Source organism: Solanum pennellii, chromosome 1, assembly GCF_001406875.1.
Source record: "Solanum pennellii chromosome 1, SPENNV200".
In the NCBI taxonomy this organism is placed as follows: domain Eukaryota; kingdom Viridiplantae; phylum Streptophyta; class Magnoliopsida; order Solanales; family Solanaceae; genus Solanum; species Solanum pennellii.
Genome location: NC_028637.1, coordinates 108,563,224 through 108,588,787, shown reverse-complemented (window position 1 = coordinate 108,588,787; position 25,564 = coordinate 108,563,224). Strand labels below are relative to the sequence as shown.

The window sequence follows — 25,564 nt, the reverse complement described above, 5'->3', positions numbered from 1 at the left end:
TACCCCTAATATGTATCGCCGTTTCAAGAAGTTTAACGTGTCAGTCAATTTAGACACTATTCCTTTAACCCGGAGCGTCCTTTGCGCTAAAGCTTGTCCGAAATATCTATATCTAAATAGTGTTGAAAAAGACTTGAAAGGACATGGTTTCATGTGCCAAAAGAAGAACATGCGAGGACACATTCGTCCTTTTCCTTTAAGTCGAATGGTTTGTTTTAATCATAATGGCATTTGGTTAAGATTACGAGAAAAGGAATATCAGATTCACAAATATGATTTTCTTGAGTTGAAGAGTTCAAGGAGAGTAAAGGTTTTCTGAGATGGGTTTTGTGAGTACGATTTTGGGTTTTTGTGGATTTGGAGTTGGGGTTTCATGTGGATTGACGATCGGTTACTATCTCTTCATCTATTTCCAGCCCTGTGATGTTAAGGTTTTGCATTCTTCTGTTCTATTTTTCTGTTTTTGTTTCAATTGCTACCTTCCCTATGGTCTATGGGTCTATGCTGTATTTCATGTGTTTTCCGTTACTATTTGCATTGTGCCGATCGGAAAATGAGGAAAGAGTTACTTGATTTTGTTGAAGGAAAAATTTAAGTTAATTATGTATTCGGATTACAGTTAATTGGAAATGGAATGTGGATAGTGTAAACTGCATACAATTTTCCGATGTTGTAGGGACTTGGGCTAGTATAGTTGTCTAAGTCAAACCATAGTTGACCTAATTTACTAGAGGCAACACATTTGCCCTTTTTGAACTTCTGGGTTCATTTGTTTGGTTTAGCGAGAAGAGTACGATGCACCATTGCTATAAAATTGGATGTTTCAGTGTAGCCTGGTGTATGAATCATTTGAAGTTTTGAAAATGTTCACTAATTAATGTACTAGGAAGGGAGTATGCAGGGGTCAGTATCGTTTCTGACTTCTAGGACTTCATTAATAGCAGAAAAAAGATGTTTAGAAGTTCAAAGTGGGCAATGTTCTATTAGCCCTAATTTGGTGTACTGGAAATTTTCATTTAACAAAGACACATATTTTAGGTTTATAAATCTAGAGTTGTAAAATGGACAATCTAAAACGTTTTTATAGAGGTCAGGCGTTGTCTTTGTAGGAAAATAGAGTAGTACAATTTGGAATTAATAGATCACATGGATATGGACGCAGATGTTATAAGCATTTGTCATACAATCACTAACTAGGAATAGCAGTGTTAACTAGAACCATTTGAAAAATTTGTGAGACATCTACAATGGATCTGGTGACACCTGTTTAGTCTAACTATATATCAACTATCAAGCGAGAAAAACATGAACTGACTAAGTATATTTTTACTCTGAAGATTCCGATTTCTCTTCAGAATAATACCTGCATGCTTTACCGGACATCACTAGTTGTGTTTTGTTGGATTGGTCAATGTTTTACTTAAATCTTGTTTATTTGTTAAGTAAAGGTAACTTACTTGCACAATTTGTTTCAATTAGATTCAGTCAAATATCAGGTGAACTTTCCATCCAACAAGTGCTTGCAAAACTATAATAGACTAGCAACAGGTTTATCCAAAGTTTAATATTATACTATAAAATTTTCACAAATTGCAGAATATGAATATTTAAACCGGCGTTGTTAAATTTTAATGTGATGCTTAAAAAATTAATTGTAAATGTCATAACTCACTACCAATGAAATAAATTAAAAAAAGAGGTCACAACTTAGTTGGTTGCTTCTGTCTTATTTAAACACTTTCACTAGTTCTTCAGTGTATTTCATTTTTTTTCCTGTGTCTGATTACTTACAGCTACTTCTTTTCAGTTGTACCCAATAAGTATTTTGTCCCTTTTTTGGCTGAACAGCTAATGGATTTCTTGTAATTATCAGGACCCTGTTATTCGTCCATTGGTTGAGCGAGATTCTAAAAGCTTGCAGCAGTTGCTGTCTGAAATTCCTCTCTGGGTCAAATGTCCGGATTATGACCGTGTAAGAATATTGAGGCCTTTAACCTGCATTTAAAGTAGCTCATCAGTGAATATATTTTAATTTGCTTCATATTTTCTGAACGTAAGGTGGACTGGCTCAACAAATTTCTCGAGTATATGTGGCCTTACCTGGACAAGGTACTTCGATGTCTGAACAGCATTTTGGATTATCTATCTCCTCTATATATTTGTTAAAAGGGAAATAAACTAACTAGTACTCAACTATTTTAAACAGGCAATTTGCAGGACTGCAAAAGATATTGCGGCACCAATTATTGCTGAACAAATACCGAAGTATAAAATTGATTCTGTTGAATTTGAGACACTAACTTTGGGGTCCTTACCCCCTACTTTCCAGGGTTAGTCTTTTTCTACGTTGTGACAAATTTTATTTTCTCTTTTTTTCCTCTTACATGGTGCTGAGATGAATAAAAAAATAATACGTAGCATAAGTTATGCGTTGCTTAAAATGACTTAAACTTGTCTTTGGAGAAAATTTAATTAACTGATTATTCTCTCTCTTTGAGTCTGCCGTGTGTCACTTTTTTTGTTGATCCATTTATTTGTTGAAATTCATGCTCATATCTAATATTAAGGGGTTAAGCAGTTGAGTGAGAAGTTATCGTCATTCTGCTTAAATTCATCCGATGCTTCTATTTGGCAGGGATGAAGGTCTATGTTACTGAAGAAAAAGAATTGATCATGGAACCATCAATAAAGTGGGCTGGAAATCCTAATGTTACCGTTGCGGTCAAAGCATTCGGATTGAAAGCAACTGTTCAGGTTTTGCATTTTTCCATATGTTCTACATTTTGATTATATTTTCATCCAACAGAATGCCAACACACAGTCAATTTCAAAAAAGAGAATGTCAACAAAAGCCATAATTTAATTGTTTGAGTGGATATTTCAGGTTGTGGACTTGCAGGTTTTTGCAGCTCCACGTATTACTCTGAAGCCTCTGGTTCCAAGCTTTCCATGTTTTGCTAATATCTTTGTGTCCCTCATGGAAAAGGTTGGTTATGCATCTGAGACTTTTTTTTGGGAGTAGATATACGTGTGGGGAGAAAAGAAATAAACAAAGGGTTTTTTGTGTGTGGGGAGAAAAGAAATAAACCAAGGGATTTTTGTAAGGCAAAGCTATTATGTCTTGTTTCCTTGTGTGATCATGTGGTTATATCGGTGGCATGTTCTCCACTCTCTGATTACTCGAGAACATATTTGATGGTACAATCATCTATGAAACTATCCCCATTTTTCTTGTAAAACAAAAAGTTCTTGTTTTACACCAAGAATGTTGGTAAGGAAGAATGATCTTTCTATATTTTTTCATTCATCTCACTATTATGGATTAATCTCTTATGTGTTTTATTTTGAATAATACAAAAGAGATATTAGTATAATGACTGTTTTAAGAAATTGTTCTCCAAGCTGTTTTCACTCTCCCAATCTTTTCCATCTCAACCTCGCTTTATAGCCTGATCTTGGTAGCTCCCTTGGAATGTTAACAAGGAGAATAATAGTGTGCATAACATAGATGAAAAGCTGCAGTGCAACATGAGGCCTTTACGATAGCTCCAACTCCAACTCATTATGTTTGACCCCTCTTCCGTGGACTATCCCCCATTAAAATTGTCTGTGTTGCTTACCAAGTGGAAACTGCTACTTTTGCGTTGCCGTGGTACTTCATAAATTCCTTCACACCTGCTTCTTTTCTTTTTCTTTTCTGTTAAACAATCTCTTTGTGTTAACTTCAATTGAATCGATTTAACCCTGATTGACTTTTCCCATGACCTTCTCTATATCATCTTAGCCATGCCATCTTCTCCTATTGATATCTTTGTTGAGAAATTCCTCTGCCTCATCTCTGATTTCACTCCCAATTTCAATCTTCGATTGGCTTTCGGAAGTCCACTATCCACGTGATCCTTCCGGCATATACCCACCCACATAGTTGGCCATAATAGCTTCTCAAAAAATAATTTTCCGCACCATGGTTGCCATTTCCCTTGCCACAAAATGTTGCCTGCAGCAATGCTTCCTGGAGCGAATTGGTTGCTTAGGTTGAAGTTAGTGTATCAAAATGGCTCCATAACAATGCAGATGCATGAGAGATGATAGCACATGACTACAGCCTTCATTGGTGTCCCTACTGCCAAGACTGGGAGAACAGCATGTTTCTGGGTTGAATGTACAGATGTCATTTGTCAGGGGAATAATCGAGGCATTGATTAGAATTAAGATGATTCTAAATGTGCTGATAGGGCAAGCTGCTCTAGATATCCTGGATATTCCACAGCCTCTTTGGTCATGCATTAATATAATATATTTGTGGACTCACTTCAATTTATTAAGGCACATTCATTTGTTGACATTCATCTTAGTAGAATCTTATTTTTTGAGAAAGGTAACAGTATATTAATGTCGGCATCAAGGCTGTGCTTAAACAATATTTACAGTTGAAAGGCAAAGATGTATGTCCTTGTCCTTCTTACAAGGAGTCTATGATGTCCAGTAAAGATTCTGCAATCTTCCGTTTAATTTTCTTTAAGTGAAAAATGAAACGAAAACATCATCTTTGTACATTCTTATTGGTATGCAGCCACATGTTGACTTTGGATTGAAGCTTTTGGGGGCTGATCTTATGTCCATCCCTGGCTTGTACAGGTTTGTCCAGGTACTACAGTTTCTAATGTCCATGATCATCTATTTCTTTTTGAAACAATTTATGCCTCTCATTTGCTCTATTTTGGAATAAACAGCCTGGATCCTTTCTGAGATCTTTCCCGTATTTTACTGAAGAATGTAAGCATATATGTTGCTTAGCTTCTAAGGTTAAGAATAGTAGGAATTTCTTATCAAAACTTTTGAGTGTAGAGATGTGAGTTTAATGACACAAAGAAACTGCTATAACTGCATGTGCAGGGGATAACACTTCTGTTGTAGCTATGGCCAAGGTATAATATTAATATCGGGGAACTCTTTTTGCAGGAGACTATTAAAGATCAGGTTGCTAACATGTATCTTTGGCCTAAATCTCTAGAAGTGCAGATATTGGATCCATCCAAGTATGTCTTCTAAACTTCTAGATTTTGTTATCATATTCTTCATCCAAGGTTTTGCTACCACTTTAAGTTAGCTGAATAACTTTGTTCTCACTTTCCGAACATGTAGAGCAATGAAAAAACCTGTTGGGGTCCTGCATGTGAAGATTCTGAGGGCAGTGAATCTGAAAAAGAAAGATCTACTGGGTGCATCTGATCCGTACGTAAAACTTAAGCTCACTGAGTCAAAACTTCCTTCAAAGAAAACCCCTGTAAGGCATAAGAATTTAAATCCAGAGTGGAATGAGGAATTTAATATGGTTGTTAAAGATCCAGAATCGCAAGCATTGGAGCTCTCTGTTTATGATTGGGAGCAGGTAAACTTTCTAGTTCTGTGATACACATTTCATTTTTTGGTCCCTCTTTGTGCTATCTCAAACTTCACCCCCTTCTTTATTCAGATTGGCAAGCATGATAAGATGGGCATGAACGTTATTCCACTGAATGATTTGACTCCTGATGAAACAAAAACGATGACACTGAGTCTCCTAAAGAACATGGATGCGAATGATCCTCAAAATGATAAGGACCGTGGTCAGATCATGGTGGAATTAACCTACAAACCGTTTAAGGAGGATGAGTTGCCGAAAGATTTTGAAGATAATGATGCAGCACATAAGGTTCCAGAAGGAACACCACCAGGGGGAGGCGTCCTTATGATTATTGTCCACGAAGCTCAAGATGTTGAAGGAAAGCACCATACTAATCCATATGTCAAGATTCTTTTCAAAGGAGAGGAGAGAAAAACTAAGGTACAAAGTTGCCTATTTTTTCTAGCCTTCATTGGTCGCTCGTTGGCTGGCAATACAAATTGGTTGGATATATGTGACTCTTTTCTCACTCATCTTGAACCTTCCAACCTCAGCACCTCTACCCCACACGTGTTTAGTCTTCTTGCTAGCCTCGGGGTATCGATGTTCTCTAGAATTCACTTCCTGCTTTCCAGAGTACTTGATTACTTGACCACTTCCTAAAGAACTGCAATTGATAACCTTGATGTGATAACCTATCTAATCAGTAATTTACCCTTATGCTTATCAGGTTATGCCACCTAAACGAGAATAACGATGGCATATTTTTAAGAGCCTTAGTTGATTTAAAGCAACTGATAATTTTCACGTGTTAAAAGCACATTTAAGTGTTGAAGCTAATTTAAGACATTCTTTTATGTGTTTGGATAGAAGTGTTGAAATTGATAATAAATACTTAGACTTGTTTGGTAAATAAGACATGCAGAAGGACTAGCAACAGAAACTGCTGCAGGTTCATTTACTTAAAAACTTTTTTTATGTCGGTTTTCTGAGTCTGCAGTAGGTATTTATGTCTAATTTTGCTCACATTTCATTAGACGTGATTTTATCCACCTTGATTACAGCAAGTCAAGAAGAACAGGGATCCAAGATGGGAAGAGGAGTTTACTTTTGTGTTGGAGGAGCCTCCTGTGAATGATAGGCTGCATATGGAAGTTGTCAGCACCTCTACAAGGATTGGCCTATTGCATCCTAAGGTACATACGTTACATTTTCTGTTGTTTCTATGCCTTAAGGCCTAAGGGAGGAACGGTGAGTGGTGCAATTAGTAGTTCTCTGGAAACTTGAGATTACCTTTTCGAATATGATGTTGAAGTATATTGCAGTCAATAGTATAAAACAACACCACATAATCGGGAATTGAAATGGCGCATCTTATCTAACTTATTTTTCAAGAGGTGAACCACAATTGTCATTTACTGTGTTACTCTACAGTCACGTCTGTAAGGATGAAATCACATGCATTCTTGCTAGATTAGTTCTTTTATGTTTTCTAAGAAGGATGATGGGATGAAAGGGTGTTTCTTTTCACAATCTTGGTCAGTGTTAGAGATTGCTTTATCTATTGACTTAAATTGTTTATATACACTTCTTAACGCAGGAGACATTGGGTTATGTTGATATAAATCTTTCCGATGTTGTTAGCAACAAAAGGATCAATGAGAAGTACCACCTCATTGATTCAAAGAACGGTCGCCTTCAAGTCGAGCTGCAATGGCGAACCGCATCTTGAGCTAATTGCAACTTCCATGCCTGAACTTGTTTTCTTTTTCTTCTGTTTTTTTTTGTTCTCTTGATTCTTCTTTTCATGATGGATGTTTGAGGAGTGAAAACATAAATATTTCTTTTTTTCAGTTCTTAAGCTGGAATAATCTCTGCAATTGTTTGAACATTAGTACATAACAACAACCTTGTTTGATTAAAATGTTTTTTTTGGTTGTTGCTCATCTGTATTTTGTTTTAGAAGGGCTGTGGCATAGAATCTGTTCCCCCACGCAGGACAAAGGCGCAGCATGAAATACCGCTTAATCGTGTATGTTTGTGGCCGGTGCCGATGTGTTTAGAGTATATGGGGTCGTTTGCTAGTTGTATTAGGAAATATAATGCATGCATTAGGTGTGTGTATTAGTAATATATAACATTTTAACAGTTGCATTAGATTAAATAGTTACAGAATGACCCTTATAGCCTTTTCATTTTCTTTGTTGTCATGAGTTTTCATTTTTATTTTGATTTGCTTTTTGTTGTTTTTTAATTTGTTAGTGTCTTTGACCATCTTCAACCCACCTCTATTTTACTCTCTATTCTCTATTATTTGGTGAGTAAAATAGATAATGCCCTCTCGAACCCACCTCCAAATCACTCTCTATTCTTCAAATTTAGAGAGTCGAATAGTAGTTCTCCAAAACACTCTCTATTTTACGTTTTCAATATTTTATTATTATTTTTATTACTTTTCAATTAAGATATTATTTTACATATAGTTTCATTAATTAAATATTTAATATTCATAACTCATTTAAATGTAATATAATATTTTTAAAAATATATTATTTAATATATATTACTTTAATTTCATATTAATATATTTTTTTTATAATTTTCATCAATAATAAAAATTTATTTTATTAATAATTTTCATTATAAAGAATGCACGAAATTAAAATGGTAAGATGAAAAAATTAATTTGAATACAAATAACAATACAATGTATGATGTAATAATTTAAATACAACTTGAACTACAATAATAACATAATAATTAATTCGCGATGAAACAAGAATCATGTCAAAAAGATGTTGAATGAGAATTTGGAGTTCTGCAATTATTGCACGTCCATTTCATTTTCGGAGAAAGAAAATGCTACATGATATAATGACTACTAATAGTACATTACACAATGTGATAATTGAGGATGAACGTAATCTTAACGCACCAATTCAAGATGTTGTAGAGGTTTCGACTCCAACGAAAGAAATATTTTGGATGAAATATCCGATTTGAACATTTTTTAGCTAGACATAATAAAATTAAGGACAAAAATGATCATTTTGAATTTCGTAATGCATTAATAGAACATTTATGAGAGTAACGTAATAATTTCGAAAATTGAGTAATTATGTAATGTTTATCTAATCGTATTTCAATTTTATTTGAATTTGTTCATTAATTTATATACTATATAATAATCTTGTGCAATTTATGGTATTTAAATTTTTTGAATAAAATATAATAATTAAATAAAAAATTTATATTTTTTTTGTATCACTTGAGAATTATATAAAATAATTACTGAGAAAAATAAATAAATGATTTATGTCATGAAATAAGAAAATAAGAATTAAATAGAAATAAAAATATAATATTGATGAGAGAGAAGAAGATTATTTTTTTAGAGAGTAAAATAAAGAGAATTGGATTGGAGTTGGTTGTTTAAAAAAATAGAGAACTCTATATTTGGATAGTAAATACAGTGTGGGGTTGGAGATGCGACCTCAAGTCTTTAACAACCTCTTTTAAACAAAAAGAGTAACGTAATTTTAATCAAAATTTTTACGATTGTCACAATAAATTTGATTTTAAAAAATTATTTGCTAATTTTTATAAAATATTTTTAACGCAATAGTACAGTTATTTAATAATATTTTTTGAAAAAAGGAAGAGTTATTGGTATTTTAGAAAATAAATCTTTCTTGATATTTTAATAAAGAATTATGTTGCAAAGGAAATGTCCAAATAAATAAAATGTGAAGGTATTTTGTAAACATATGTTTCTTAATATAAATTGTCTAAAATTTGTTATCTCTGATATATCAAATCAAACAATGTATAAAAAATAATGCTTGCATAATTTATGTATTTACTAGTAATACAAGCATTACTAGTATAATTATTATTAATGCACTCTATTTTACCTTGTTCATATATACTCTACTAAATGACGTATGATATTATACACAACGATTTTACGGGCTAAAATTCTTAGAAAATTTAAAGTCGGGTTCTTCTTGTTGTGAGTTTTGTTGGATGGTTGTTACTTGTTAAAATTATCTTTTTAAAAAAAAAATTAAAATAGAAGGTAACATAGTACTATTACTAAATTAATAATCTATTGGATTTGCTTACGTAATGTTCAAATAAAATATGATTCTATCCATCATTCAAAGGACTTCTCGAGTAAGAGTACTAAAATAATGTATTAGTAATGCTATTGGAGCATTAAATATTCACTAATAACAGGAAAGTTAACATATTATCCCTTAACATAATAATTGTTTATTATTAACTATATATAAGTATCTTTTAAGAAATAATAAATAATAGGGATAATATCACTATTTTATCATTTGATATTTATGAAATCTAATGCTTTGAAAATTATGTTAGATGATAAATAGCAAAAGGAAATAAGGCTTACGCCTTAGGCCTCCAAGCCTCAAATTTTTATCAAGAATAAATTATGCGTTAAAATTTTAAAAGAAAAAATTAATTATTTATGATTAAAAATATAACATTTTAAGAATGTATTATTTTACTCGCTTTAACATCTTTTATACTTTGTTAAAAATAAGAATTGAAAAGTGTTAAACAAAGTGAATTACAAATTCTTTTTATTTGTTTTTAAATTTGAATTTCAAGCATTACAACAAGCATATTAAAATGGAATATATAATGGTTCTAACTCTTATCTTTATTCAATATTTATCGACTTATTACTTATAGAAATAAAATTTGAATAAATATATATATGAAGTTTGTTTATTTTTTAAGCTTTCAATTATATTAAACCGCTCGTCATCAAATTTCATTCAAGTAGGGATCGAGAGGGTAAACTGAGACCGTTTCCAAAAATTATAAACTTAATCAAACATGTATTTTTGTAGACTGCTTCATTATCTACAATATTTATGGACATAGTTTTGTTCCATAAAAGAAAAAGAAAAAAAAGAAAAAAGGATATCGAAATGGGCTAAACTTGTTTGACCCGCCTCTTTTAGCTCCAAGTTCCAACAACCAATTGAAGCCTCACGGTAGAGTCTCCGTTTCTAGTTTTGCTAAAAATCTTATCCTCATTCACGTCCATTGTCGATCGGTTCTCCAATGGCGAAGCCAATCGTTGACACGGAGTACATCAAAGAAATCGAGAAAGCTCGTCGAGACCTCCGCGCTCTCATCTCCAACAAAAGCTGTGCTCCGATCATGCTTCGCTTAGCGTAATCTCTCTTTCTTTCACTCTCCACACATATGTATATATGTTTTTATATATATAGATTTATTCATTTATATTTCTGCTCTAGATGGCACGATGCAGGAACCTATGATGCTAAATCTAAGACTGGTGGACCCAATGGTTCTATCAGAAATGAGGAAGAGTTCACTCACGGTGCTAATAATGGCTTGAAAATCGCTCTTGATTTTTGCGGTAACCCCCGGATTTTGATTGTTCAGCTTCATTCTCTGTATTTTCATAGTATTATTATCACTCATGGTGTTGTTGATTTAAGCTTATCGAGTTGACTAATGTATTAGCTGTGTATATGTTTGCAATTTCATCTGTATGCCGTTTTGAAATCCTTTGCGTATAGACTCTACCAGTATAATTCTTTATTTGATTTGTGGAATTTACACTTAGTACTTGCTTAATTATAGATTTCTTAATTCAAAAGAAGTTTAGCAAGGTGAAAAGTTATCAAAACTCAGTGTTGCAAATAAAACTGTTGATATTTACTTTCTATTATAGCCACAAAATTCAAACTATTAGAATCTGTACTTGGTGAAAATGCTATGAGGGGAGTGACGTTGAATATGTACAAATATTTCACCCGATTAGCTAGAGTTTAAAGGATGGATAGGATGAGAGTTGGACGGTCACCCCACCCTAAAAGCACGGATGAAATCTATGGGTTGTTACTGATAAAGTGATGTGCTTCAGGGAGTCTCACCAAAACTATCCCCAGTGAAAAGCAGTCAATTGTTTAATTTTAACTATTTTAAAAATAAAAAATGTATTCCCATTCATTCGTTAAACAGAGTGTCGTGCAATGTCGCAAACTTGAATGTTAACTTGTGCAAGTCTCCCCAGAAAGCACTGTTTGATGCAGACTTCTCCTTAAAATTGTGAATGACTTTATCGTTACGATTTTTAACATGTTACATTTCTCCTTGCAGAAGCAGTAATGTCTAAACATCCAAAGATTACGTATGCAGATCTATACCAGGTGACTCCATTGTTCTATTTCTAGAAATGTTTTTTCTTTGTTTTAATATTGCTTAGAAAGGATGATCATCAACTTGATCATCTCTTTAAGTGAATGAGTGGCTCAAGTGATGAAGATTGAGGCGATACTCCGGTTTAGTAGATCAGCATTATAGAGTGGAAATTGTTCTTCTTGTAAGTTGAGATTTCAAATGAGATTTGTTGGACAAGTTTCCTTCTAGATGATTCTCTTCGTTTGACAGAAGCTACTTAATTAGAGTAAATGGAATCCATGCTACAAGGACTACATATCTTGCCTACCCTCAACCTATCCAATATGTGGAGAAAGAATGAACGAAATTGAATGTGAAACATTCTATTTAAGTTATAATAGTGTTGCTTCCCGTTCTGTTGGCCATGACAATTTACGGAGTGTTTGTAAGTTATAACATATAAATGATAGTCTGACACCCGACAGGGTGATGTCTTGCTGAAATGGCTCATGAAAGTCAAAGACAAATTCATATGGAATGATGAAAATGCACCTTTCATTTGTGCAAGCGCTTTTTTCTTTTTGGGTTAGACGTTGTAGCGATGATATTATCCTGAATGAGGATCCTAGATCTTTTACTTAATTACTGAGATTTATTATATTCTGTCACATTTCAATTGTTGGTGCTATGTTTGTATTATCATCTGTTAATGCACACATTAGTTGAGGGAAGCGGTATTCTTATCAAAAATTTGTTCCATGTTTAGCTTGCAGGTGTTGTTGCAGTTGAGGTGACTGGTGGTCCGACTATTGAATTTGTCCCTGGTAGGAAGGTAACAAAGCTTTTACCTTTTGTTACTTCTTTACCAACCACTTAATAGTGAAGTGCTAATGCTTTTATACCTCTGTATTTTTCCTCAGGATTCCAGTGTTTCTCCAAAGGAAGGGCGGTTACCAGATGCTAAACAAGGTTTCACGAACTGGTTTTCTTCTCTGTATAGGTTATCATGTTCTAAAGGGGTAACAACTAATACAAGTCTACAAAAAAGAATATCAGAAAGGATGACATGGCTTAGTTCGTTATGGACGTTGTGGGTGGTGTATTTGATTAGTCCCAGTGTCGAATTGGAATTTAGCTAAACCTGAAATAAGGAACTTTTATGTCTGTTGATCTTATCCGAAAAAAAAAGTTGAAGGTGGCATTCCTGTCTGACAAGTCCTGTTTTACCAAGTGCTTGTCAGTCTATACGCATACTCCCTACATTTGACACTTGTGTGCGTAAAATAAACATTTTAATGACTCCTGAAAAATTTATCTCTAACAAGTCCAATATTGAAGGTCTTAATGCATTGCTGTTCGGTTAATTGTTGGGTTAGAGATATGAGGATGTCACAATGTCGTACTGCTATATCTATAAGATTGGAAGTGGAGATGTTGAGTATGAGCTGGCAAAACAATTCATAATTCCTATGATTAGTCTGCTTTGGCTTAGCCGTCATCACCTTATGATGACTGTAGCTATTTCAGCTTTCAATGATGTTTCTCTTGAAATCTTTTATGTTGAAAAGTAAGTGTTCATATCTAAATAAATCATTATTTGAGCTTAGAGGTTCACCTTTTGGCTCATAGTTTGTAAGAGTCAATTCTTCTGTTTGCAGTGTTTTGTCAACAAGATTCAGTTGTTTAACTTGTAGAAGGTTGATCTGCTCTGATTCTTTTGTGATTGATGGTAGGTGTGCCGCATCTTAAAGACGTATTTTATAGGATGGGTTTGTCTGACAAAGATATAGTGGCTCTATCAGGGGGTCATACACTAGTAAGTTGCCTTCTCTTCCCATAGTTGTAGATTAGTTCTCAAATTTTTATGTTCTTCTTCTCTTGTACTAAGAACCACAAGTAACATGTTGTAGTGATGAAATCCAAACACACATTCAGAGCACTTGACAATTAGTTCATTTGATATGTCTGCAGGGAAGGGCACATCCAGAGAGATCAGGCTTTGATGGTCCATGGACAAAGGAGCCACTGAAATTTGACAATTCATATTTTGTGTAAGAAATATGGGCATATAAGCTAGTTGTTGGATACTTATGGCCTTTTCTTTGAAATGGACTCCATAGCCTTTTTCTTTTTGAGGAAGGGCAGTAATAAAGTATATCTTCTAGGTTGGTCACTAATTATTATTGATTTTTTGAATCCAGGGAGCTGCTTAAGGGGGAAAGCGAGGGATTACTGAAACTTCCCACAGACATTGCTTTATTGGATGATCCTGAGTTCAGACATTATGTTGACCTGTATGCTAAGGTAGAAGTTAGTTAAAGGATGAATGAAATTTTGGTTATTTCTAGTTCAAGTTATGACAACTTTGAGTTTGCTAACAGTTCATAATTAGATTAACGCAAGATGAAACAGGATGTTTTTCTAGTTTTTAATCTTGCGAGTCTAGTTGCAATTTGTAGAGGGGAGTACGTAAGAGAAAATTCATTTAAACAGATATGAGTCATTAGTCTTTGTTCCACAATTATAACCTTCAGTGTTAGTTAGAAACTTTCTTTGGGAACACCCTCTCCACCTCCATGAGGTTGTAGTAAGGTCTGCGTAGGACCCTAGAATTTGGGGTATGTTGTTGTAGTTGGAACTTTTGCAAGACATGGGAAGTTGGAGGATCTTGTTCTTAGGTTATCTATTAATTTTCAAGTTTGTCTTTAACAGGCTGTATTATGTTGGAAATAGTACGGATAGAATAGGATTGACTGCTTAATTGAGACCTACTTTTTCATTCTTAAAGTGACCTTCGACATTAAGTATGACCTAGTTCTCAAAAAAAGTATGACCTAGATAACATCTGTTCTATACATTTCAAGGTATTTTTTGTGTGTCAGAATTATTGGCTGGACATTTTGCAAATAATATTGTGTAATGGCTAATTGGGCCATTTTTATTTGTGAGGCAAGTCTCTGAATCAATGTGATCATACGAAATCCCTTTTTCACATGCTGTTTGCTTGATATTACCAATGCTGTTTGCTCTGTACGAGCCATATAAATTTGCTTGTTGGTGTGAATCAATGTCATATTTATTAAATATTGCAGGATGAAGATGCCTTCTTCAGGGATTACGCCATATCACACAAGAAACTATCTGAGCTAGGGTTTACCCCAAGTTCTGGTTCCAAGGCTACGGTGAGGGATGGTACTATTTTAGCACAGAGTGCTGTAGGTGTTGTTGTGGCTGCTGCAGTGGTGGCGCTGAGTTATTGGTATGAAGTGCGGAAAAGGATGAAGTGAATTGCAGCAGGACTGGTTGCATTCTTACTTACATATTATTCACAATCTCGTACCCGTTATTGATAAAGCGTACCTATTCTCTTCCCCCAAATAAAAACATGTAATGTCGACTATACAAAAATATAGTAAGGAATTGGTTGTACCCGTGTTTATATTTGATACCCATACTTTTGGAAGGGTTTTGATTTCTATCTGCGTTGGCTATCGTATCAGATGATTTTTGAGTTAGGAATTTGACATAGAAAGGTTGGTCAGATCAGATAGAGCATGATTGACCCTTTATTCCATTTGCGAATTATTTAGCGGCCTAACATTGTCATTTATTGTCCACAAATAAGCAGAGCATTTTTCAGTCCCAACTTTTATGATTACGGTGCATGAATAAGCCTACCCCCTGCCTTTGCTACGAAAGAGACTCTTAACTAGTATGTGTTTGTGTTCAACACGAAAGCAGAGAAAAACACCAAAACTTTGATTTTCCTGTTGGGAGAGTCTATCTGGTTTATATTTATTTCACTGCCTAAAAGTTTGTTTTGAAGTTTGTGTGCTCTGTATTTGTTTTTCTTTCAACCCTGTTAACTATAACAGCAACTATATATATAATCAAACTCGTGACTATGACAGCGTGCTATACTTTGCTCTCTCCCGACTGATTACTACTAGCTAAAGTCTAATATCTCTTATTGAAGATAAGTCATCAAACTATGACTGGATTTTCTTTCATTAGTTACTAATACCACAAATTATCCATCACTAAATTAACTATTAATTATTAGTATAGTTCTTTAGCTTAATATATTTGGAACCGATTACGTAAATTCTTATATATGATTTTACCCTATTCAAACCCTTTTAGGAAAGCAACGAACTGTTAATAGACAATTTATAAACAAACAGTATTTATTTACAAGAATATTAGTGAATCTTTATCCACCAAATGTGGGGAAGACCAAAAATGACAAAGGCAAGGAAATCACATGGGAAGAGAAATAGAGGTGGTGTTTTAAGAGAGACCCCACGAGTCTTTGTTCTCTATACCTAAGCACATGATTGATATCCACGAGCCAGCCTCTCACCTTATTGTTCCCATAATATCACCAATGCCCATTACCAACCATTTCCCTTCATTATCACTTTAATTTGTATACGCTAACAACATAATTTCTTTTCTATCTCTTAGAAATAGTTTTTCTATTTTCATAAATTATGATTGAGATTGTGTATACATCACCCTTTCCAAATTTTACTCTTACAATTATGTTAGATGTGTTGTTACTATAATTATATTTGCCTTAGAGAAGTATTGAAAACACCTGTATCAATTTGGTGCAAATTTTTAGTTTCGTTCCCAAATTATTAATAGTCTTAAAAAATATCCTTCTACCACATGACATGGCAAGTGGTCTTTAACTCGAGTATATAACCAAAGTAGGCTATTATTAAAATCATGAATTCACCAAAATAATACGCTTTTACAAAACTACGTTCTCAGTAGATTATATTTTATTCAAGATAATTCAACAACAAAAAGACAACGGTCTCACAAGCGTAAATAGACATAAAAACTTTATAATTCGTTATTGTGAGACACAATGTGACTCAAGTTAATTGAAATTTAATCTTGTACATGCCTCATTCATTATTTCAATTTCAACTATTAAAATGGATAGATGTATATTTTGGATAATTAAGAAGAAATTAGTTGTTTTGGTTTAGAATCTGTAGTATATATTTTGCATTTCGTACTCTGTAATTTAGCAGTTTCCTTCTCTGCATGGTCATGTATCTTCCAAGGATGTAAATTTTTAGATTGTATATATGTACTCAAATTGAAAGGCTTTTTTACCAACTTTAAAGTAGTAGACACATCGAATTAAAGTAGTTATCAACAGGTAAAGTATCATTAAACAAAAAAAAAATTAATAAATCTTCCTATCATTGATAATAAATAATAATCCCACTCTTACTTTTTTTTACCATTATCAATCTCAACACTGCAAAAGCAAACCCTAGATCTATAAACTGAACGAAGGTGATTGGAGTAAGTCTTGAATATGGGCGTAGAAATGACAAATACTTATTACTTTTAGGTTTAAAATGTTTTCTCATTACTCCTAAATTTTTAATTTAAATAATAAATACAATTTTTAAAAAGAAAATAACAATATAAATAAGTTTTTTAAAAAAATAAAAAAAAAGTTATATAAAATAGTTTTATAGTTTACGATTTATTAACTTTAAAAGCAATGTTTATGACAAAATTGTAAAGAGAATACTATTATTATATAAAAATAAAATTATAAGAATTTTTCTGTTTCCATTTGATTTCTCGAATATTTTAAAACTTAAAGTAATTTTTATTATATAAATATCTACTTTTTATATTATTTTATTCGATACATAAAAAAGGTTTAAGTCATAGCTAATCCTTTAAAGTTGTCCGCATAATTTACTTAGATACCTCAATTAGAACTTGTACCTATTGAACATTTAAATTGTTCAAAACATATACCTATTAAACACAAAATGTTTGTGTGGCAAAATAAATTTGAGATAATTGTATAGAATAATAAACTAATAATATAAAATAAATATAATAGCTACTTTCCCTCATATTCTCGCTCGTCACTCTCCCTCTCTCGCTTTTTACAATAGAATTGTATAAATTGTGTATCTAATTGAATAAAGCGAGAGAAAATTGTATATACACATGCAAATACATATATCTCCGTCTTATACACTTATAGTTATACAATAAAAGTACTTCCCTAACCAAGTCTCTTTTATCTTTCTCTCTTTCTCGTTTTATACAAATTCAAATTGTATATAATTTCTCTCTTTCTCGTTTTATACAAATTCAAATTGTATATAATTTCTCACTTTCTCGTTTTATACAATTTGAGTCAATTGTATATTCCCTGCCCTAGTCTCTTTTGCCTTTCTCCCTTTCTCGTTTTATACAAACTTATATTGTATATAATCGTCTTATACACCTATAATTATACAATTTGTTTTATATAATTCGTTTTATACAATTCTCTACCCAAGCCATTTTCTCTTTCTCTTTCTCGTTTTATACAATTCGCAATTTTATATGTATAGCAAATTATATATATATATATATATATATATGTTTGCTATGGAGAGTAGTTATATAAACTTTGCTATAACATACAAATATAAATTTTATGTTTGCTATATTTGAAAGTTGCCTAATAAATATAGCTCACTACTGTTGAACGCGTTGATAGATTCCTATTTCATTTTTTATTTTTTTTTTGGATAATTTGTTACTTTTTCACACCTACATACGTTAACTAAGGGCCCGTTTGGATGGGCTTAATAAAAGCAGCTTTAAAAAAGTAATTTTGAAAGTGCTGAAACTTATTTTTAAAATAAGCAGTTATGCGTTTGGATAAAAGTGCTGAAGTTGCTATGCCAAACGTGAAAAGGGAAAAATGGAAGAAAGAGATGTTAGAGTTATGTGGGTAATTTGGAGATTGTATAAAAATAGTAAGGGCAAAAAAGATAAAAATGTGGTCAACTTAAAACAGCTTATAAGCTAAAAAAAAAAAAGCACCCCTATCCCAACTTTTAACTTTTGGCTTAAAATAAGTTTTTTTTAAACTTAAAATAAATTATTTTGAGTATTGCCAAACAGCTAAATAAGTCAAAAACCAGCTTTTAAGTCAGTTTGACCAGCTTTTAAGCTGAGCCAAACATGCTCTAAATAACTAAAAAAAATCTCATCTTCTTCCCTCCATCTTAAAAATCTCTTGCACTTCATTTTGGTTGTACTTTTTTTTTTTCATTTTCTGCTATAACGAAAAACTATATTTGCTAGTTAAATTATTAACGGTATTATCCCTAATTAAAACTTTTCAATATCATATTATTTTAAAAATTTACTGGCCAAATTTCTTTGTAATGATCCCCCCCCCCCCCCTTTCTCATACCCTTCTTAATTATTATTTTTATCAGTGACAATCCATTATTACCAATATTATCAAAAACTAAATCAAATGCGTTAAAAATAATTCCGGCGAAATTTTATTTTTTTTCAGAAGATTAATATGAATATAATTATTATTTTTCAAATTGTTAAAAACTTCAAAACCTAAAAATCTCACAATATAGAAGAATAAAAAATAATAATATGAGAATTTGAATCGATGATTGCAAAAAAAATACAACAATATTGATGGAAAGAAGAGTTTTCCTTTTTCTTTATTTTTCTTTTCGTTAAAAATTATAGTATTTTATTATTTTTTACTTATTATTATGGACGAAATGCCACATATCATTTTTTTATTTGTTACTATGCCAAGTTCTTTAGCTTAATATATTTGGAACCGATTACATAAATTCCTTTATATGATTTTACCCTATTCAAACCCTTATAATATTACTGAGGACAGCAACGAAATGTTGAATCTTTATCCACCAAAATGTGTGACAGACCAAAAATGACAAAGGCAAGGAAATCACATGGGAAGAGAAATAGAGGGTAAACAATGGTGTTTTAAGAGAGACCCTACGAGTCTTGTTCTCTATACCTAAGCACATGATATCCACGAGCAAGTCTCTCACCTTATTTGTTCCCATAATATCACTTATGTCCATTACCAACCCTTTCATTATCACTTTAATTTGTATACGCTATATCAGGGCTATCAAATAGACGAGTTGAGTTTTTATCCGTCCAAGTTTACTTTGGGCTTAAATGAGGTTGGGTTAAAAAATGAGTTGGGTCTTAACCCGTCCAATTTAATCCGATTAATTTCAATAATTTAACATACTGATATTTAACTTTTATAATCACAATTTGAATTTCTGCTCAAGAATTTTTTGTTAAAAAGGTAAAAAATGGATAGATAAATCCTAAAAGATGTTAAATAGATAATAATTTATACCTTCAATATAGGAATATATCTTAATAAAAAGTTTTAAAACAGGTTGAAATTGGATCAATTGAAAATTTTCTTCAAATGGGTTAAACTTGAACGGGTTGAGATTGAACCTAATCTAAATTATCTTGAGTTCAACCCTTAAAATTCTAGGCGGGTTACCTATGTTTGGGTTCTTTTTTGACACCCCTACGCTAACAACATAATTTCTTTTGTATAGGGTATGTCTCTTAGAAATCTATTTTCATAAAAATATGATTAAGATTGTGTGTACATCACCTTTTCCAAATTTTGCTCATACAATTACGTTATTGTATTTTGACGTAGAGAATTATTGAAAACACCCATCAACTTGGTACAAATTATTGATGATAATTTTAGAAATACCATTCTACTTGATTTTTAACTAAATTTAAATATACTCTCAATCTACCACATGACATAGCAAGTGGTCTCTAACTCTTGTAGGAAGATGAGACTCTTAATAAAAAGCTGAGAAAAGTATTGGAACCACCACTAAATCTGGTTTGTATTTCGCTCATGAACGGCTTATTAAGTTCAATTTATCAAAAAAACATATTTTTAAGACCGTTTAAAATTAATAATGAAACTAATAATTTATTCCTAATTTACTTCCCTTTGGCGCGTGATAGCATACAACCGATTTTCTTTTCATTATGAACTAAACTCATATCATTGGAAGTGTAAAATTGTATAACTCATATAGTATTATTTTTTATTGAACTTCTAAATAGACATTATATTTCAAGAGGAAAGGTGTAAGAATACTAAGAGCTTCAATTTCTCTTTTTTCCAATTTGCACGTATAAAATATTTTTCAGTTTCAATTGAACTCCTCTCAGGTCTCCAACTGTGTTAGTTACGAGTTCTCACAAACGCAATAACTTTTCTTTATTATATAAAAAAAAATCAGTTATAAATATTTAACTATGAATTCTGTTATCAATATTAAAATATTTACGTGAATAAACAAAGAAATATAAATATTAAATTCTAACTTCATCTGTTGGACTAAAGATAAGGATAGAGTTTGATATTAAAGCACTTTAGTGGTGGTAATAATATTAAGATGGAAGCCGAACATGTTGGAGAAGATAATGGATAAGCTTATTATTAGATATAAAAGAAGTACGTGTGGCAATAAAATCCTAATTAAAACCGTGCCATAGTTCAACATCATAATTTTAGAGGTTTTTGGACGTGACACAAGGACAAGGGGATACAAAAAAGTTGACAAAAGGTAGGTAAAACACACACATGAAATTACACAAGTGGACAACTCTCCTTCAAGTCATCAAACCCAAGTTGATAGGACTAGGGGTTAAGTATCGTGAATTATAGGCACAAGTTGTTATCATACTAGTTGTTTTCAAGGAGAAAAAAGAGAGAGATAGGGTTTTTTTTGGTGGTGGGTAAATATTCAAACTAAATGTAACATTGAATTTGCAAATTGGAGGTAATAGATATATAGGGTGTGGCAAATTATTAATTGTGTTAACTTGAGCGGTTTAAAGTTGATGAAATTGATAAATATGTTAGGATTCAAAAATGTATTTTATTCAAAGTAAGTTAGGTTAAAATGGGTCAAATAATAAGTTATACTCTCTTCGTTTCAAAAAAATTAAAACATATTTTCTTTTTAATTTGTTTCAAAAAGAATGACCACTTTCCATTTTTGGCAACACTTTAACTTTAATTTTTCACGTGGCATGTTTAAGACCACAAGATTAAAGAGTATTTTGGTACATTTGACATAACTTTAATTTAGAACCACAAGATTAAAAAGTTTTTTTATTTTCTTAAACTCCGCTTCAAGTCAAATTAGATTATCCTTTTTTAAACGGGGAGTATTATTCTAATTTCTATATGACCTCACCCCACCTCTCATCCTTTTCATTATGCTCTTTGATTTAAAAAACAGAGCTAATTAATTAATATTTAAATTTTTTTAAAAAGAGAGTAATATTATTTTTGAAAATATTGGGTTATTATAGATAGGAACTGAAATAATGTCACTACTTATTTGTTATAATAGTAACTATATTTATTTATTTAAATATTGATATGGCTTATAAAATATCTTGTATAGACAACTAAAAGAAGTAGGTAATCATATGTAGCAAGAAGAGGAACAAAAAGGTGAATCAACCTTACCATCTCCAACTTTTTTGCCTAAATTAACTTGAACCATAATTCTTGAAAAAATATACTTGCCCTCTCTCTCTCTCTCTCTCTTTCTCTAATAATGAAAACAAAAATAGAGAAGTGGAAGGTGAACCAAAGCCCATATACAACAACAATTACACCCCACCTCCATTTTTTTTCCTCCTAATTTCCTATGCTTCTCTTTTTTCATTTCATTATTTCTCCAACCTCCATTTCTTCTAGAAAACCTAACAATGTACTCAATCCCCTTTTCTTGCATGTTGGATGTACACTATTAAAATAAATTACTAGAGTTTTGGTGATTATGTTCATTGATATTTTGATTGATCAATAGTGATGTCCTTATATGGAAAAAAAATAAGAAGTTTGTCACTATTTTGAGTAAGAATCTTTTCCTTCGTGCATTTGTCAGTGGACTAATTCAATAAAAATAAGTAGAAAAAGAATTATTTTATAACGCAATTTTTTTTTTGATTGACGATAAGAAAATCTTTTATTTCACCGATATTTACAATAAAGATAAATTAAACTCTTTATCTAATTAATTAATATTAGTTAATTGCTTGTACTAGTAGCAAGAATATGTAAGCCTAAAGGACTGTGAACAACTTCTTCACCAAACGCCCACTACAACTAAGCAAAATCCTTTTAAAAAAAACGACAAAAATACTCGGTCAATTTTCTCTGCAACTATTATTTATTTTTTGCATTTTCTTATAAAGTATTATTAGAAATCCGGAAAATGAATTATATTCTAATTAATTAATTCTAAGAATTGAGGATAAGTATATTAATTCATAACCTAGTGAAAATAGTACTTCATTACTTAATATTCTATCCTATTCTCAAATCGTGTAATATTATTTGACTGAATACAAAAAATTTAAAAGAATAAGACTTTTAATTTTATTGTCTAAAATAATTTTTTATAAGTATGTGCATCTAAGAAAATAAAATGTAAAAAATAAAAGAAGTAATTAGAAATTATCCTGTTAAGAATATAAATTAAGCATTTTTAAATTAATTCTTTTCTATGTGTATTTGGGTATACTAAAAATTGGAAGCGCAAAATAACATTGACCCATAAAAAGTAATTAACTTTCTATCGGACGTTCAAACTTATTAATACGTAAACAATCTTTAAATATAACTTTGATCCATACATATATGATATATGATATGAATATATTCACAAAAATGGTTAAACTTTGACGAGTTGTTAGGACAAATTATCTGTCATTTGATAAAGTTTTAGGGTTTGAATCTAATGTAGAACAACACAAATTTAATCTAATGAAGTTGTTAGTTCAAACAAGAGCACAATGATAATAATATTATTATTAGTTTTAAATTAGTAATCTGCAAGAAAAGTGTCTGGTACATGTCGTCCTATGGTTAGGGGAGATTTGAATAGTTAGCCAAATTATTATTATTATTATTATTATTTTAAGATGTGGTTCAGAGTTTAGTCGATCACAAACAGAACTTATAAATAAAAAATAAATAAAATAAAAAAAGAGAACAGATCATACACTCATTTTGTCCAAAATTTACTGGATCTTTAATACCTCATTTTGCACCTACCTAAAGTTTACCTTTAATTATAATTAGTTAATCAATGTCACTTCTACTCCATTTTCTTATTCTGTTAAAAGAAAATTATCGCAGCTTTTTATTTTTAACTTTTCACACATAATATATATAAACATAAAATAAAAGGAGAATTAATTATGAACTTAATTATTAAATAAAATTTAGTTATCAAATTAAAATTTAACAAATAAATTAAAACGATGAAAAATAACAAAAAGTTAGATATGATTAAAAAAAAGAAAAAGAATGGGTACCAGCCACTCTCCTCTAACCTGTCTTACCAACTCGCATCTAGAAGCATAAGGTCACTGCCCCACTCCCCGGTGGGGTCCATCTTCTTCATGGAGTCAAAAGCTTATAAAATCCCACCTCAAGTGCCGGCTTTAATTAATTTCTCCATAGCTAAATAGTTTGAATCAATGGGAAGATCACCGTGTTGTGAAAAAGCACATACAAATAAAGGAGCTTGGACTAAAGAAGAAGATGAACGACTTATTTCTTATATTAAAACTCACGGCGAAGGTTGCTGGAGATCCCTTCCTAAAGCTGCCGGACTTCTCCGATGCGGTAAAAGTTGCCGTCTCCGATGGATTAATTACTTGAGACCTGACCTTAAACGCGGTAATTTTACTGAAGAAGAAGATGAACTCATTATCAAACTCCATAGCCTCCTTGGTAACAAGTACGTATTAGAAATTTCAATAAAACTAATTAAGAAATTAGAGATTTTTTTGTTGTTCATGTGTTTCGTTACTAAAGTTCAATTATGAACTAATCTTCTTCTTCACTTTTTCAGATGGTCACTTATAGCCGGAAGATTACCAGGAAGAACAGATAATGAGATAAAAAATTACTGGAATACGCACATAAGAAGGAAGCTTTTGAGTCGGGGCATTGATCCAACGACACACAGGCCTGTTAACGAGCCTGGTACAACGCAAAAAGTCACAACAATTTCATTTGCAGGTGGAGATCATAAAATAAAGGATGTTGAAGAAGATCATAATAAGATGATAAATGTCAAAGCTGAATCTGGGTTAAGTCAATTAGAAGATGAAATTATTAGTAGCAGTCCATTTCGAGAACAGTGTCCTGATTTAAATCTTGAGCTCAGAATTAGCCCTCCTTCTCTACAAAATTACCAACATAGCCCCTCAAGGTGTTTTGCATGCAGTTTGGGTATACAAAATAGTAAAGATTGCAATTGCAGTAAAAATAATATTGCAAGTTATAACTTTTTAGGATTAAAGAGTAATGGTGTTTTGGACTATAGAACTTTGGAAACTAAGTGAATTTTTATTATAAATCTTTTTTTCCCTCGTGTATTTGGGTTAAAAAAAGAAGAAGAGAGAATTGAGAAGATATCCCTATTAGTTTAAGTTCTTTCGAATTTTCTCTTATTTGTAAAATTTAAAGTATTACTATATACGATATATCATATTAAGTTGAAAAGAGTGTTACAGTGTACCTTATGTCATTTTGCTGCTACAATGTTAATTACTCGATTATTTTGGCATTCCTTAATCTCCACCAAATAATATTGGAGCAATTTGCTAATTAGTAGGTATGTCGTTATACTTTTCTATGCCTGTTCCTTTAGAGTTTTGAGTTTAACTTTTGTATATTAATATCATATTATATAAATCAATTTTTGCTATCATTCATGATATTAAAGAATTTATATACTATCATACTATACAAAAATAACTCCAAGCAATTACTCATAAAAATATTACATATTATATCCAGTCAAAATTTTATTTGTACGGTGTCTAGTTTTTTAACATGGTTAATATATATAAGTTAAATATTCTTTCTTGCTAAGCTTTTTTTTTTTACTCGGTGAGAATCGTCTATTCAAAATATCTCTATTTTTACGAGATATTAGGGATAAAATTTGCGTTATATTTACCTTCTTCAGATTTTATAAATAGAATTAGTATGTTATTATTGTTAGAATTTTTTCTACCTATATAGAGTAGAGAATTATTATCAGAGGAGTTTGAATCATAATT

The 25,564-nt window shown here is 31.6% G+C and overlaps 3 protein-coding genes across 3 annotated transcripts; all 3 read left to right on the top strand.

Moving 5' to 3' along the window:
* The first annotated feature begins 150 nt into the window (after positions 1-150).
* LOC107007803 (synaptotagmin-1-like) lies at positions 151-7,332 on the top strand. Its single transcript, XM_015206595.2, has 12 exons — positions 151-431; positions 1,874-1,972; positions 2,059-2,109; positions 2,207-2,330; positions 2,636-2,754; positions 2,885-2,986; positions 4,574-4,648; positions 4,963-5,039; positions 5,146-5,392; positions 5,477-5,827; positions 6,451-6,582; positions 6,987-7,332. Exons 1-12 carry the CDS (start codon positions 321-323, stop codon positions 7,116-7,118), a joined length of 1,620 nt encoding a protein of 539 aa, XP_015062081.1. The 5' UTR covers positions 151-320; the 3' UTR covers positions 7,119-7,332.
* Positions 7,333-10,334: 3,002 nt separating this feature from the next.
* LOC107007774 (L-ascorbate peroxidase 3) lies at positions 10,335-15,057 on the top strand. The gene is made up of 9 exons (XM_015206543.2): positions 10,335-10,599; positions 10,684-10,808; positions 11,555-11,604; positions 12,342-12,407; positions 12,496-12,544; positions 13,309-13,391; positions 13,547-13,626; positions 13,777-13,879; positions 14,668-15,057. Exons 1-9 carry the CDS (start codon positions 10,487-10,489, stop codon positions 14,860-14,862), a joined length of 864 nt encoding a protein of 287 aa, XP_015062029.1. The 5' UTR covers positions 10,335-10,486; the 3' UTR covers positions 14,863-15,057.
* An 8,881-nt stretch (positions 15,058-23,938) lies between these two features.
* LOC107011353 (myb-related protein 308-like) lies at positions 23,939-25,026 on the top strand. The gene is made up of 2 exons (XM_015210822.2): positions 23,939-24,231; positions 24,346-25,026. Exons 1-2 carry the CDS (start codon positions 23,969-23,971, stop codon positions 24,839-24,841), a joined length of 759 nt encoding a protein of 252 aa, XP_015066308.1. The 5' UTR covers positions 23,939-23,968; the 3' UTR covers positions 24,842-25,026.
* The last annotated feature ends 538 nt before the right edge of the window (positions 25,027-25,564 follow it).

Excerpts from the sequence above, each read along its gene's own strand:
- LOC107007803 (XM_015206595.2), top strand. The coding sequence starts at position 321 with ATGGGTTTTGTGAGTACGATTTTGGGTTTTTGTGGATTTGGAGTTGGG. Across the intron at positions 2,987-4,573 it reads TTGTGTCCCTCATGGAAAAG|CCACATGTTGACTTTGGATT; the intron begins GTTGGTTATGCA and ends ATTGGTATGCAG. Across the intron at positions 5,393-5,476 it reads CTGTTTATGATTGGGAGCAG|ATTGGCAAGCATGATAAGAT; the intron begins GTAAACTTTCTA and ends TTCTTTATTCAG.
- LOC107007774 (XM_015206543.2), top strand. The coding sequence starts at position 10,487 with ATGGCGAAGCCAATCGTTGACACGGAGTACATCAAAGAAATCGAGAAA. Across the intron at positions 10,809-11,554 it reads AATCGCTCTTGATTTTTGCG|AAGCAGTAATGTCTAAACAT; the intron begins GTAACCCCCGGA and ends TTCTCCTTGCAG. Across the intron at positions 12,545-13,308 it reads GTTACCAGATGCTAAACAAG|GTGTGCCGCATCTTAAAGAC; the intron begins GTTTCACGAACT and ends GATTGATGGTAG.
- LOC107011353 (XM_015210822.2), top strand. The coding sequence starts at position 23,969 with ATGGGAAGATCACCGTGTTGTGAAAAAGCACATACAAATAAAGGAGCT. Across the intron at positions 24,232-24,345 it reads CATAGCCTCCTTGGTAACAA|ATGGTCACTTATAGCCGGAA; the intron begins GTACGTATTAGA and ends TCACTTTTTCAG.